Source organism: Hippopotamus amphibius, chromosome 10 (assembly GCF_030028045.1).
Source record: "Hippopotamus amphibius kiboko isolate mHipAmp2 chromosome 10, mHipAmp2.hap2, whole genome shotgun sequence".
In the NCBI taxonomy this organism is placed as follows: domain Eukaryota; kingdom Metazoa; phylum Chordata; class Mammalia; order Artiodactyla; family Hippopotamidae; genus Hippopotamus; species Hippopotamus amphibius.
This window is the reverse complement of record NC_080195.1, coordinates 103,164,951-103,180,952: the sequence shown is the minus strand read 5'-3', so window position 1 is coordinate 103,180,952 and position 16,002 is coordinate 103,164,951. Positions and strand designations below refer to the sequence as shown.

At 37.5% G+C, this 16,002-nt stretch overlaps 2 protein-coding genes across 2 annotated transcripts; one reads left to right on the top strand and one right to left on the bottom strand.

Moving 5' to 3' along the window:
* Positions 1 to 3,355: 3,355 nt before the first annotated feature.
* Positions 3,356 to 3,907, bottom strand: LOC130830420 (keratin-associated protein 13-1-like). The gene has a single exon (XM_057697621.1). The coding sequence runs from the start codon at positions 3,854 to 3,856 to the stop codon at positions 3,356 to 3,358; it is 501 nt and encodes a 166-aa protein (XP_057553604.1). The 5' UTR covers positions 3,857 to 3,907.
* Positions 3,908 to 12,802: 8,895 nt separating this feature from the next.
* LOC130830425 (keratin-associated protein 13-1-like) lies at positions 12,803 to 13,357 on the top strand. The gene has a single exon (XM_057697628.1). It carries the CDS (start codon positions 12,854 to 12,856, stop codon positions 13,355 to 13,357), a length of 504 nt encoding a protein of 167 aa, XP_057553611.1. The 5' UTR covers positions 12,803 to 12,853.
* The last annotated feature ends 2,645 nt before the right edge of the window (positions 13,358 to 16,002 follow it).

Sequence of the window (16,002 nt, the reverse complement as noted above, 5' to 3'; positions counted from 1 at the left end):
GGCGTCAGAAATATCACCTACCATATGAAAAGTAAGAAAGACAATTTTTCTGAAGAAGCATCACTATTTAAAAAGATAGAAATTTTAAGACAGTTACTTCCAAAGATGATTATTTATCACTAGCAATTGCAAAAGCTGTGTTAATATATCACTCTGATGCATACGTTTCGTTTAGGTCATGTAGCTATTCTAAATCATTTTTATTTATTTTACTCATGTTAAATCCCAAGTTTTCTTGTGCAAGTCAAAAAAACAAAAACAAAAACAAAATATAATAACACATGAAGCAGTAGCTGATGATATGCTCCTCCATTAGCAAACAAAAAAATTCATTAAGGATTAACGAAGCCAGGATGATGTCAGTATTGTTAAATGCTCCGAATCAAAAATGAATTAATTCTAATAATGGTTTGATTTCTTCATCCAGTCCAAAGAATCCACGTAAAGCTATTGAAAGTTCATAATACTCTATTTGACAACGTTAATGTAAAATCATTTAAAGAGTTCTCAAAGGTAACATTTTTGGTTGTCACAGTAACAATAAAAATACAAATTTTGGTGAAGGACAAGCAACATCATGGTAAAAACAATAAAGTAAGAGTCCTATGGAGAAAAAGTACAGTTGTAATTGCTGTAAACATGTAAGTCATAATTGCATCCAAACATGCTGTAGTATTCTGCTACTCAAAGCATAAGCTGTAGTTTTAAAACACTTTTGTATATTCCCAGAGTAGATTATTTTGGCATGTTTTTCCTTACCTCATCAGCCACCTCATCCACTTCTGTTCTAATATTGTTTTCCTCGTGCTTTTGTGTTGTTGATTTTCATATCATTAGTATGTTATTTTATATAACAAAGCACACATGCAGGGGAATTATTTTTATCTCTTGCTTGGGCTGTACATTCTTCCATGCTTGATTCTCAGTCTTTCTGCCACATTTTTTGTCACTTTTGCATCTATTTATATTACTTTTCTTTCCTCAAGGACTTTCCCATGATTTTATCCTGATTGACTCCTGGCTCCTTCAGTCTGACTTACCAAAATGGGAATGCAGTTTACAGATTAGTGAGATGTCACGGTTTGGCAATTTTACTTTTTTTTAAATTTTTCAGAGAAAAGCTTCTAGGAGTGACAATGTTTGTGCTGGGTGAATTTGGAGAGAAGATAAGAAATCTGTCAGGTTATATAAGAATCATCTTTATCTCATTTTTTTAAAAATTTTTAACGAGAAGTTCATCATCTTCAGTTTTTTGGTTGCTGGTGTTGAAATTCTGTATGTGTGGCTATGAAAGAGTTTTTTGTGTTCGTTTTGTTTTTTACTATTCTTGTTCTTAGCATTAGCTATTGAGGAAGAGAACATTATAATGTGACATTAATAAAGATAATTAAAGTAGATAATATAGGATGTGTCATAGCACTCAGGATTTCTAGCAATATCTTCCTGAGGGGTAATCAAGTATTTCTCTTGGTCTATTATTAAGTATTACAGTTAATGCAAATGTTTTCAAGAGAAATTAGCTCATCTTTCTTTAGTGTTCTTCTTCTAAACACTACGTTTATTTTTATTTTTCTCTTTATTGTGAATACTACTCATGAGGCTAATGAAACTAGATCCAATAAAAGTTGAAATCTATTCAGATAAAGCAATCTCTGTAGAGAAGTACTCAAGGAATTAAAAACAAACAAACAAAAAAAACTTCAGGAAAGAACAGGAAAAGACTGATTCAAGAGATCCGATTCTGCTAGGTCTTTGATGTACAAACTTTGGCAAGCTTCTAATCATTTTTGACTTTTCATTCCTTCATGTCTAGTAAGATCTATAGGATATAATGTTTGTCTTTCTCACAAGGATGTTTGAGCTTTAAATGCAAGTGGTCTATCTGGTTCCCTTGTACCCTCCACTGTATCCTCATTCTCCCACCTATGATCCCAAACACAGCTCTAGTAAACAATTTCATGCAGACCTCAACCCTCTTTGCACAGACAGTATCTCCCTTCACACATAGACAATATTTCTTCCACTCTCTACCTGGGCGTCTCAGAGGTCATAGTCAGGAAAACAAAAGGAACGCACTGTGAATCCTCTTTACATGGTCAATGAGTTCCCGGAAAGTTAACACACATCTGGGACAACATTCCAGCAATGGGAGACAGGAGCAGGTGGATAAATGCTTCTCCCTATTGATCAGATCCTGGGGTGGACAATTCCAAAAGTCATTCTATACCTTCCTAAAAAGGCCCCAAAAGATGAAGTTCCCATTGCCCACCATTGTCAACAACAAAAAAATATGTCCCTTTGTAAGATTTTCCTCTTTGATTCTTTCACCTTTCATGGTCTCCCAAACAAGCTCCCAGGGGTCTCGTCCTACGTACACTGTCTATACCTAGGTTTTTGACTTCAGCTTTGCTTTAGGGGAGAGAGAGATCCAGGATAAGACCAATAGGTACAAATGTGTGGTCAACTCTGTTTCTGTGTGTTGCTCTTAGTTGATTCAGGTTGAGCCTCGGAGAAGCATCAGGAGGTTATCCCACACCTCCTTAACCCACTTAGTCCCCACTTAAGATCACTGTGAATCTCTTTACATATGTTCATAGGTGCAGCTCAGGAATGGGTCATGTTCAGGGACCAGGCTCAGGGAAGGATCGTGGCACTTTTGCCAACCAACAGAGAGCAAAACATCTATCCTAGGAATTGTTTAAGGCTCCTATTTTCTCTCAGTTGAAAATCTACACTCAGATACTAGACTTTCAGGTATGCTTTTGGTCTATGTATAATCTCAGCTTATAAATTATATTGTATTCTTGTTGCCTGCGTTTCTAGTTATGTACCAATTTCTCTTATTTCCTTTATCAGCAGAAATCCATGCCTGCATTCTCAGGCAAGCATCACTGATATTGAGACATACAAAATATGTACCTCCAGGAAATAAATACTCCCAGTAGGGAACATATGTCATGGCAACAGAAATTGGCTCAAATCTGTCAAAATGTGTGTCCCCAAACCCAGTTTCAGAGTCATATCGATCTTTATTTAAAATTCCCAAATCCTTGAATGAACTATAGGCAAATAATAATGACAAACAATAGACTTTGGTGACAGATGACATAAATTTATTAGATTAAAATTTTCATTTTCAATTGCTCTTCCATGAACATCCAATAGCATATATTCTAGCAATAGTACAGACAGGACTTCACACTGAGTTATTCATTAAGTTTAGAGTCTCTCAAAAGTTGGTGATGCAAGAAACTGATGATGTAAGAATAAAAGAACAGTGGTGAATGGTGAAAATGAAAATGATGGCTGTACTAAGTAGAGACTTTGATCTCAATACTCAAAAGGATCTAGACCCTTAACAAGTTGAATGATAGAAACCGGATCCACATGTTGGTCTGTAACACGATGACAGGCATCCACTGGAGGCAAAGTAGGCTGGACGACAGAATCCGGATCCACAGCTCAGAGAAGAGACTCCATAACGCGGGGGTCTGAAGTCACGAGATCCACAGCCCAGTGAGTAGCAGCTTCTGGATCCAGAGCTCAGGGAGCGGCAGCTACTGGACCTAAAGCCCAGAGACCCAGGGTAAGTTGTCCAACAGGGACTGCAGAGTGTCGAGGTCCTAGGGCGGTAGCAGGATGTCTGGCAGGGACTGGACACCACACGAGATGTCTGGCACTTGACAGGCTCACAGCAGGTCTCCTGACTGTAGAGAGAGGATCCCAGCTGACAGGAGCTGGGAGAGCAGAGGTCAGTGCTATAGACCAGGTTGCTGGGGTAGAAGGAGCCTGGACAGCGCAGATGGCTCCCAAGGGAGCAGGAGGAGAAGTTTCCAGAGCAGCAGTTGTAGGACATGTTGACAGGAGGTGTGAGTTCAGCTGAGCTACTGGGAGAAGATTCTGAGTTTGAATGTCACTCCTGCACTGTGACATTTATATACTTTCAACAAGGGGTGTGGCACACAAGGGGGTCATGTTTCCTACATTAGATGTCTCTTTTGCATATGTGTAATTCAATAGTCTTCTCTGTAATTGCAGTTGCATTCAAATAGTTTTCCACATTTGTTTTTATGGGTGCTATAATTTTGTTGTTATAGCTAAAACCAATGAACTACACCTATGTCAGAAATGCTATGACTGTTTTACATTAATGCGCATCCCATCATGGCCAGGAAAGCATCAGGACCAGGAAAGCTTTTCCACTGGTTTATGCTAATCTGCTTCCTGTGTATCCACATCTGGTTTGGCTGGTGGATGCTTTCCTCCTAAGAGTGGGTAATGAGATAACATCCATTTTCTTCTGGTATTGATACAGTGGATCAGAGGCACAGTTTCTACCTGGATGGAAGCCTTTCTGGAATGATCCACCTTGTCAACATTTATTCCCATTCTCCACATTACCTTGGTGGTAATCTGCTATGGCAACAATAGAAAACTAATACACCAAGTATCACAGTTACACAGCCTGTCTCTAATCCAATGAAGAGAGACCAAAAATAGACAAAACAAAAAGACTGAGAAATGACTAGAAACTAAAAGACAGCTTGCTGTGTATGTAAAGATAAGATGACCCAAAAAAGGCTCAAGTGAAATAGTGCCAAGGAAGATCAGTGTGGGCCATCTCTATTCAACCACAAGGAAAACACTAGTCTGATGAGGGGAGGAAACAACTGAAAGCGAAACACAGAATGCCCAGGAAATTTTTTTTTCTATTGCGCTCAAATTATGGTCTGTTTCCTAATGTCTTTATAATTAAAGACATTAAAATATAGTTAAAATTTTCAAAATTCGTATATATTTTTAAATTTTGATATGTTGTCCCTTTTATCATCTACATTTATAAATATTTAGGGCATCTATTGTCTTAGAATGTCTTTAGTTTTTCTCTCCACAGGCTTTGAATGATTTTCTGCCTAAATGTGAAGTTTTTGTTGTTGTTGTTGGTTTTTGTTTTTGTTTTTCCAGTTCTCTTTTCCTCTGCAGGATATATGAATGTCTCTCTCTCCCTCTTTCTCTCTCTCTTCTTTCTTTCTGCTCCCACCCTACACTTTTTTTTCTTCTTTTTTCTGTGTTTAACTTAGATTTTCTCTTCTGTTTTTCATGCATATATATATATATAGTCTCCTATGTGTATATATATCCATATATATATAAATAAAATCTCCTCTTCTTAACTATGGATTCAAAGTTTAAAAACAAAGTTTGCTAGATTTATCATATTCTGAGAATATAAACAGCTACTTTCTAAGTTCATTCACAAAATATTCAATGTTAAAATAAAACCAGTTAAATTATATTCCAGACTCGAGGAAATGTAGTGTTGTGTTTGATGGCAATATTCTCTTTATTTTGTTTTCTAATAAAACTATTATAAACTTACAAAAAATAATAATGTTTAAAATATTGAATGTTGTCCGTAAGATCTATAGCAATTTGCAAAGTAACATAATGTAGATCTTTTAGAAAAAAGAGGACTGAGGAAAAAAGTAAATGCACCCAATTCAAGTAGCTACTTGGTGAGTCCTTTATTTTCTGTTCTTCAAGACCTGAATTCATTTCTCCTTGCTGTGCCTCAGCAAGTAGGTAAAATGTCTTATTGATACAACACTGTGGACACTATTCCTTCTCCATTTTTTCTGTTTTCAGACACAACTATGAAATTAATCAGATGTTGGTCAAAATGTACAAGATTTTAGTTAAGCAGAATGAATAAGTTCTGCAGATCTGATGTACAGCCTGGTAACTACAGTTAATAATACCATTAATACTATTCTATATTCTTGATATTTGCTCAGAAAGATGATCTTAAGTGTTGTCACCACACATACACACGTAAATTGTAACCACATGAGGTGATGGGTATGTTAGTTTGATTTCGGTAATCATTTCACAATATATACCTATGGCAAAACATCATGTTGTACACCATATATACAACTTCTATTTGTCATTTATATTTCAATAAAGCTGGAAAAAATTTTTAAATCTCATAGGTAAAATGTCTGTGTTAAAAGAGGAGCATAAAATTATTTGGCAAAACTGGGAAATTTAGTGAATTTGTCTTCAGTTCCTCCAGTTTCCTTGTTCTTCTCTGGCAAGAGGTATTCTTCTCCTCCCTTTGCTCTAAATTGCTAAACTTTCATCTACCTTAAATTAATATAAATTCAAGAAAAATTTGTAAACTCCCCAAACTTGGACTAAATTAAGCCCAGAGATTATGTTGTTTGTTCTATGTAATATAGACCTCCACCATTATTGTTGTTCTTTTTTTTAACTGAGTTATTTACTAGCAATTAAAAATTGAGATATTTCATGTAAAATTTATCACTTTGGGCTGTGCATCCAGTGACTTCTGACATTTTAATTGCAGAGTCTAATTACTATATTATGAACAAAATGGTTTTGATATGTGAGGTGTGTTTCCAACAGAATCTCATCCATAATTAAAAGTTACAATGGTTGGAACCCATCTTCTGCTCTTTGGGAGATTGGGATTGACATATATACACTACCATGTGTGAAATAGATAGCTAGTGGGAACCTGCTATAAAGCACAGGAAGCTCAGCTCAGTGCTCCGTGATGACCTACATGGGTGAGATTGGGAGGTGGGGGTGGGAGGGATGTCCAAGAGGGAGGGGATATATGGATACATAGAGCTGATTCACTTCATTGTACAGCAGAAAATAACCCAACATGGTAAAGCAATTATACTCCAGTAAAAAAAAAATTAGCAGTCAACTCGTCACTAACATGCTGGGGATCTTTCTTTTATTAATCATCTAGGTTTGAAACTCAATAAACAAAAGCCACTTCTTATATAAAGATTCCCTTTAATCACTACCTATTTTTACCTATTAACCCCAAAATATGTTCTTTATTATTACCCAACATAGGTTAGAAGACTTTTGAATTCTATATTCTTAAAAAATATATTCATTGAACAAAAATATTATGGCTGACTTTCTGAAATGTGCCACGTGCAATACTACAGCACATTTCTCTCTGTAATATATTCTTAATATTTTTCCCTAGGAATTTTAATTTACAATTTATCTATTGTGGGAAGACATTCGGGAACCTTTTTGATGTGGGCCGAGCGATGGGATTCTTGAGCAGTGGAGGAGCTGAGGGTGCAGGGCGTGGAGACTAATATCACCCTGTTTGGTCCTGAGGGATGGCTGGTTAGCCAAAGACGGGTAAGATTCCTCAGAGGAGGAACAACCTAAGACAGGCACAGCCGCAGAGGGGCCAACAGGGGTGGTGCATAGAACCTTCCTTATATCACCGTGTTTGGCCCTGGAGGATGACTGGTTAGCCAGAGACGGGTAAGATTCCTCAAGGGAGGAACAACCTAAGACAGGCACAGTCGCAGAGGGGCCAACACGGGTGGGGCACAGACCCCTAATATCTGAGAGAGGTCTCCTGCCCCCAGGGCTGTTTTGCTCTCCACCCCCAGCTCAAATCCACACCTGCTCAACTCGGACCCAGGAAGTAAACAAAGATAATTGCCTCAATCATGTGAGGCCTTTGACTGTTTATGAGTGTAACCTGAGAATGTTAGCCCACGAACTCAATAAAAGCAGCCTGGGATGAGTCAGCGGGGCTCTTGATCCGAGAGGTCTTGAGCCCCCCGGTCCCACTTTTCTCTTCAGTCTGTGTCTGTGTCTTCTTCAAGCTTGCGGCACCCGTCACTCACCTCGAGTCGCCGAGCTGGTCTCGGCAATCTATTATTTTTATTTTTTTATTGAAGTATGGTTGATTTACAATATTGCACTCGTTTCAGGTGTACAGCACAGATTCACTTATAATATACATATATATATTCTTTTTCAGATTTTTCCCCTATGTTATTACAAAATATTGAATATAATTCCCTGTGCTATAATTACAGTTTTATAAGCTGAAGAAACATTGAAGATTTATCTAAACATATTAATGAGCCATCCAAGTATGTGTTTTTCTATAAATTATCTAGAAACAAAGGTTGAGAACATGGATTCAAAGGCAAGTTGTTTATTGGGAGGTGATCACAGTAAACATCTGTAAGGGGTGGAGGTAGATTGAAAGCAAATGGAAGGAAGGCAGTACAGGGTGTGTTATTAAGTCAGGCACCACTGTAGACAGCTGGAGCTCAGTTATACTGGAGAATTCCCTGTGCACTGCTCAGCATGCCCCTGTGAAGTGAAAAAGTCCTTAGGCAGAATTTTACAACCTTCCCTGAGGCAGGAGACAGAGGGGACCCTCAGGGCAAATGGTTGGTACTCCAAGAAGAGAATAGCAGGAGGATTGAGAGAGGAGGCTGGGCTCTGCCCAGATAGAAGATAAGAGACCACAAATTCCTCATTCTCGAAATCAGGAGCCCTTCCCGGACTACAGGTGCACAAAAAGACTCCTTGGAGGTCAAAAGGGGAGTGATGCTAAGTGTTGCTCACTACCCATAGGTGTCTTGGGTAGAATCCATCTTGGCTAAGAGATGTGTGCGCACATGGGAAGATCCTGAGATATCCCAAATATGGAGTTTGAACCAGGCAAATCAAAATGAGTGGCCAAAAGAAACCCGGAAGAAATGCCCCATATAAGTGTTTTAAACTGCCATGAGGGTGCAACTCTCTCTCTGAGGCTGCCTGTGTGTCTATCCACACATAATCTTTTTTTTTCTCCTAATAAATACTTTACTTGTTTCACTACTTTCCGTCTTTGTGGGGATTCTTTTTCTGCATATCAGTAGGGCCAGGGCCTTGTCGCTGACCACTGGTCCAGTGGCTAGGATTTGGTGCTCTCACCACTGTGATCCGACCTCAGTCCCTGGCTGGGAACCAAAACCCTGCTTCAAGCCTCTGCAGGCCAAGTCTACCCAAGATCACCCCCAAGAATCAGTCTTCAGAGTGTACAGATGATTACCCACGAGACGTAGGCAGGGTGTAGACAGCTTCTGTTGGGGGTGGGGTGTCACTTAGAGAAGCAAAGATACAATAAATATGGCAAGGAATAAGATAAAATCTGGAAGGACAAAATGGGATGAGAAACTCAGAAAGGCACGTGGTGAGTTTAGGCCATAATGTAACACAATGTAAGGCCTGGGAAGTGGTATGGGAATGGGAGACGGAGTTAGAAAGAAAGCCTGATACCCACAACAGCAGCATTTAAATTTCATGACTTTTGGTAACTGTCATCTATTCCTATTTAAACTACTGTAACAGACTTTTAAATAGTCATCTTCAGTATAGCTACTCACTTATTTGAAACATTCTTATGAATCTAAACAGAAATAAATCTTTCAAAATTGTATAAAATTAGCAAGTTAACATTGCCTAAAATGTTGAACCATTCCTCTCAATGAGAATAGAAAAGCTAGAGAAAAAGTTTTAGAAATCTCTGTTTGAAAACTTCAGAGAAATATCAAAGTGTTCCAAAGTCACAGAACTGAGATTTGACTATGGGTCACAACTGAAATTTTTTTTAAAATGAGCCTACATTTGGAGTTGCTATTCCCTTAAAATTATATGCTGATTTTGAAAGTACTGTCTAAGAGGAGAGAATTTCCATAAACCAAGAGTGCTAGAGAAACAAAATTAGAATTTTAGGCTTACCAAGGAGTTGGGACAATGAGAAATGTCCCAGATTTTGGAGAACCAGTTCCTAGAAGTAAAACTGAATTGCTAATAGACAGCTTCCTGTAAGAATTGAAGCCCAGGTTTGAATTACCACAATCCCTGTTTGGAATGAAATAATCTAGAATTCTGATATCTTCATCCTATCAGCCTTCCAAGAACATATGCAAATCTTTTCTGGAGGGAGGTAAAGTCACCCAGATTTTTAAAATGTATGTGAAGGATCTACTTCTCTCAAAATATAGCAGGAATATGAGAAAATAAGACTGGAACAAAAGAGAACACCAGGAAATAGAATTTGAAATACACAATCTATATAATGGACATGTCAAAATCAGATATTAAAATACCCATGTGAAGAATTTAACAATATGAGATAGGAAAATACTATTATCAAGGAATAATTTTGTTTAAAGAATTAAAGATAAGATTGAGGATTTTGGCAGAAAACTGAAAATCAGACAACAGAATGTAGTTGAAATTTTAGAAATTTACAAAATAATTGCTGATTTGGAAAACCTAATTGCTATGTTTTATCAGGAGATTAAACATTGCGGAATAGACAATTATTCAATAATTAGAAGATGGAATAGAAGGACATTCCCAAACTAAAGCATAAAAATACAAAAAGATTGAAAATAGAGAAAAGACTATAAGAGGTGCATATAACATAGTTTAATAGTATATTTTGCTTATAATTAGAATCTCAGAAAAAAAAGGAGATAAGAGTGAGACAGAAACAATATTTGAAGATATTATAGTTGAGAATTTATCAAAATTGATGAAAGGCATCATCTCAAATGTGAAATAGTAATAAGGAAAATAAGAAAAGCTGGCCTAAATTTGAGATGGCTGAAAGATGGGCTTTAGCAGACATTACCCAGAGACAGCCTGCAAAAAATGCTCCAAAGCTAAACTCCCAACTTGTTTTCTTTGATTATTAAATAACTGAAGTAATTTTATTTAACTCAGGATGGCATATACAAGACATAATGTTCATTCTGAATGTCTTCCTACCCACCAACCAATTAGTTTAATTCCAAAAACGTGTAAACAATTTTCAATGTACTCAGATTTCCTGCATTTTTCCCTCACCAGAATCTCCCCTTTGTATTTTAAATCTTATCTTGCCTTTGCTTCTTTAAGACAAAGTTTAATGACTGTCTCCCTTACGTTTAAAGTAATCATTTAGAATGTTTAACATGCAAAACAAAGAAGTACATCTGGGTATTATTTGACACACAGATTTAGGAAGCATCGCAAATTCCAAACACAATAAATACAAAGAAAAAGATGGCTCAGGCCGTCACACAAAAAATGACAGTCTACAAAGAGAAATATACAAATCCACAATCATAAATAGAAATGTTAACACTCTTCTTTCACTTCTGATAGAAACAGATGACAGACAAATAAGCACTAAGGGCATACAAAATATTAACAACATGATTAGCAAATATGGCCTAATTAACATGCATAAGACGTTGAAGTCCAAACTTCCGAATATCAGTTATTTTCAAGTGCCCACAAAGCATTTACCAAAATAGATCATATGCTGACGATAGTGGTTTAAGCTGAAAAGCAATAGCGACAGGAACAACAAAATGAACTAGTAAATCCTCGTATGTTTGGAAATTAAGCCCTATGCTTGTAAACAATCCATCCTCAAAGAAAAAGCACAATAAAATCGAAAATATCTAAATTAAACTGTGCTTAGTGGTAAAGTTACAGCCTTAAATGCATCCACTTTAGAAGAATGGCTGAAAATCACTGAATTCATACCCATATTGAGTGAAAATAGGAAAGTATCAATACATTAATCCCAGATTAAGCAAAAGAGTGAAATATCAAAAGGGCAGAATTTACTGTTTAAAACAAAAAAGGAAATGGAAAATCAGTAACACCAGATAGCTTTCTTGGTAACAAATCCATAAGGCCTGGAAGAGACATAGTTGGGCTGGCAAAAGTCACTCCATAACCTACTGTGTTAGTGCAGGTCATTCAAGAAGCAGACACCAACAGGGAATTAAAGGCACAAGCATTTTATTGGGAAATGTCTGTTGGAGAAAAGAGCTGGGGGAGGGGGTGAAGAAGGCTAGGAGACTTGTCAGACTTCCATGCGAGTCTGACCCGAGTGCAGAAGAGAGGGAAGGATATGCTCCAGGTAGCCACAGATTAAGGGTAGTTCCTCAAGGCCATTGGAGAATCCTTGGTTGTTGGCCATCAGAAGATCCCATGTGCCCCAGGAATGAGCCTTTCTGATATCTCTGCTGTGCCCAGTCATGGCCTGGGAGCAGCCCCATGGAAAGGAAGGCTTCCATGACAGTGCAGTGTTGGATTTTGGACCATAGTGTGGGGGTCCCTTGGTCAATCAAGATCCCCGTGAATGAAGATCTGAGAAGTAACTTCTCAGGGCTGCTACATACACAGATGAGACTCTGTGACTACTACAGGTCTCATATCAGATACACTGAATCTAAAACTCAATTGTTTCCTTCCCTTAGCTCAATATATCTTAGCTCTTTGATCCTCTTCCAAACTGCCCTGCACTTGGGACTCTGTCTTGATTCTGTTCCTCACTGTCAGCATGCCTCCAAATAATTGTCTGGGTTTCCCTCTGCTAGTAGCCGTCAATGATATTCAATTTGTCCTAGCTGAGATATTTTCCTCTGCATTGTATCTGAGACACATGTAATAGAATGTAATAGATGGGCAATAAAGTTTTGGAGAATGGGAAAGCACGGAGACAAGCAAGGTCAATATTCAGTAGGTTCTTCATTCAAGCTAAAGTTGTGCCTCTGATCCATCAACAAAGAAGAAAAACACTTTTATCTTTTTTAACCACCATTTGAGAAAAGCATTTTCTCATCATTGCCAGATACAAAATACCCAAAGATTACAATAAGAGGAAAAGGAGGGGCTTTCCTGACTATGATGGGATAAACATTAGGGTGAAACAGTCATAGCATTTCTGACATAAGTGTAGTTCATCGGTCTTGACTATAACACCAAAATTATAGCATCCATAAATACAATATGGGGACACTATTCCAACTGCAATTACAGAGAAGATTACTGAGTTACACACATGTAAACAAGGAAGCACAAATATGTAAAAAATGACCCTGTAGGTTACCACACCTACTGCTGAGAGTATATATATACACACCTCTCCAGAAGATGAAACTCAAACTCAGAATCTTTTCGTTGTAGCTCAGCTGAACTCACATCTCCTGTCAACATGTCCTACAGCTGCTGCTCTGGAAACTTCTCCTCTCGCTCCTTTGCAGGCTATCAGCGCTGCCTAGGCTCCTTCTACCCCAGCAACCTGGTCTACAGCACTGACCTCTGCTCTCCCAGAACCTGCCAGCTGGGATCCTCTCTCTACAGTGGCTGTCAGAAGACCTGCCATGAGCCCATCAGGTGCCAGACATCCTGTGTAGTGTCCCTTCCCTGCCAGACATCCTGCTACCGCCTGAAGACCTCCCGGCTCTGCAGTCCCTGCTGGGCTACTTACCCTGGGTCTCTGGACTTTAAGTCCAGCAGCTGCCGCTCCCTGAGCTCTGGATCCAGAAGCTGCTACTCACTGGGCTGTGGATCCCGTGGCTTCAGACCCCTGGGTTGTGGAGTCTGGGGCTTCCCTTCCCTGGGCTGTGGACCCAGATTCTGGCACCCAATCAACTTTCCTTCCAGGAGTTTCTGTTCATCTTGTTACTGGCCAATCTGTAGATCTGGCTTCTACTGATTAACTTGTAGAATAGCCAAATTCATTTGAGAAATTTAGATTCTGTACTGTGATTGTCTATTATCTTAATTTCCTCCATTGAAAAGTATTCTAATATTCCCTGATCGCCGGCAACTGTTTACCTCTCTAGCCCTCGAACACTGGGTGATAGATTAACTCTGTCAACCTACAAAATTGATGAGAAATTCAAGTTGAATTGTCGATAGAATTTATGGTTTTGCACTTTTCCCAAAGATAGATGGAAAGTCAAATAATTTGATTTTAATAAACTCTTTATTCTGCTACCCAAATATGCTGTGAATGTTGTTATTCATTAGTAACGTGTCAACTAGAATTTGTATTGTCATTGCTTCTGTTAACGGGCTTTGGAAAGCTCAGATTTGGGGGACTATGCACTGATTTTGGTTAGGCTTAGATATTTTTCTTTCTTTAAGCAAGAGTTTTCCCTGATGCCCTCAGTTTCTAGCTACAGTCTTTCTTTAAAAGAAAATCCAAGAGATTTGAATATCTTTATTCACACAATAAACGTGGACCATGCATCTCTAAAGACATTATGTATGAGAATGGTTTTAAGAGTGTAGGAATAAAAGTTAGACTTCTATGATGAGGCCTGTACATGAAGGGTATTAAAGTGGAAGACTAGTGTGTAGGTGTACATTTTTAGAGAAAGAGCAACTCTGAGCTTTAGATAATCACAGTGGAGGAAATTTTCTCATTTTTTTAATTGACTAAATCCCTGCACCCCAATTACTATTTTCAATCTGCTCTAATTATCACCATTCGTATAAGGCAGGCAACAAACTTAGATGAGAAGGAACTAGGCTCAGCAGGTGTGAAGTTGCACCTGGGTTCTTAGCCAACATAGAAACTGAATCTAACTGCAAACAAGAAAGTTTTAATATCATCAAAAATGAATGTTTCACTTGTATATTGAGATAAAATTGGATATTCTTTATTTTATGCCATTCGTCTATCTTACATCCAAGTGTTAGAGAAAGTAAAGTACTAACATAGTGTAATAATAACCAGAAACTTAATATCTATATAGAACAAGTAATGTTTAAATATTTTCCTATCTTTATTTTATAAGATTCTCAAACATCTCTGAAATTAGAAAATGGGATGCAGAGTATGAGAGGTTTAGCAAAAACCTAGTCTTACAAGTATTTCTGTCTTCTCATCATGTTCTCTTTACTTCCTCCTTTACTACCAATGTGATAAAATATAAAATATAAAAAAGAGCTGTAGAGTTCATCATATCCAAGCTATCTATACTACATAGGTGGAAATTAAAGCATAAAAGAATTAAATAGAATTTTACAAGATTACACAGCAAGTTATTGTAGAGTTATGAAGTAGAATGACTTTATTCTATCTAACTGTACCATTCTCTCTTTTCTCTCCCCCCATATGCTCTTCCTCTTCCGCATCTTCTTTTCCCTCCTCCTTTACCTCCCCCATGTTTAGAAAATAGTTATGGGGCTTGTATAGTGAGAGGAATAAAAATAAAGAAATAATGAAAAAATGGGAAAAAATCATCAGCCACTGCATTCTAAAAATTTAAATGATAAACAGTAAACTCCTCTGTAAACAGTCCTGTTTATGAGTCTTAATGATTCAAGTTCATCTCATGTGCATAATCTCCAACCAAAACAAGTAATCAAATTTTGTGCCTCAAAACATAAGCAACAGCAGAGCGCTCATGGGGAAACACTGTAGCTTTTTTGGCCAAGCTGATGCCTCCACTATTAATGTCTCTCAATTTGAGATGCAGGAGTGGAAAGTTTTCTGACTTTAGGAATATAGTAATATCTTAGTTTTTAAATTATTGCTATAACAAACTATATCAAGTAAGCCCTACATACATAGATGTACATATACATATACATATATATAGATTAAACACAAATTTATTATAATTCTGTAGGACAAAAGTCAGACAGTCTCACTGGACTAATATCATGGTTCTGGAAGGACTGCATTTCTTTCCAGAGGATCTAGGGGAAAACCTATTTACTTGCCTTTTTTTTGTTTGTTTTCTAGAAGCTATCCGAATTCCTTAGCCTATGTCCCACCTCCTCCATCTTCAAACCTTTCAATGGAGGGTCAAATCCATCTTCCATTGTATGATCCTGACCTACTTTTCTGCCTCTCTCTTCCATTTTTAAGGATGTTTATAATCATATTGAACCCACCTGGCAATCTCTCTGTTTTAATGTCAACTAATTAGAAACTTTAATTTCATCTGCTACCTTCATTACACTTGCCACGTAATGTAACATATTCACAAGGTATATAAGTACCTTTAAGGGGCCATTATTCTTCCTACCAAAACTAGTAAACAAGCAAATTTATAAAAACAACTCAAAGATTGATTGAGTGTAACTAGCAGTATGATGAAGTGATCACAAACAAACACTAAAATTCAATGGTGGAGACAATGAGTTTATAATACTACAATTATGCCTGAAATTAAATGTAATATCCCATTTCATATGGATAGTCAAAATAAGAAAACTGTATTATTTTACAACAGGAAACTCACAACACCTGAGCTGATGTCTTACCATTACCACTCAGGAAACTGCATCTTAACCCGTTCCAAGTCTCTGGCATACTATAAATTTCCCAGAGCACAGATTTTA

What these genes read in the sequence shown, in the direction of transcription:
- LOC130830425 (XM_057697628.1), top strand. Translation starts at nt 12,854, where the DNA reads ATGTCCTACAGCTGCTGCTCTGGAAACTTCTCCTCTCGCTCCTTTGCA.
- LOC130830420 (XM_057697621.1), bottom strand. Translation starts at nt 3,856, where the DNA reads ATGTCCTACAACTGCTGCTCTGGAAACTTCTCCTCCTGCTCCCTTGGG.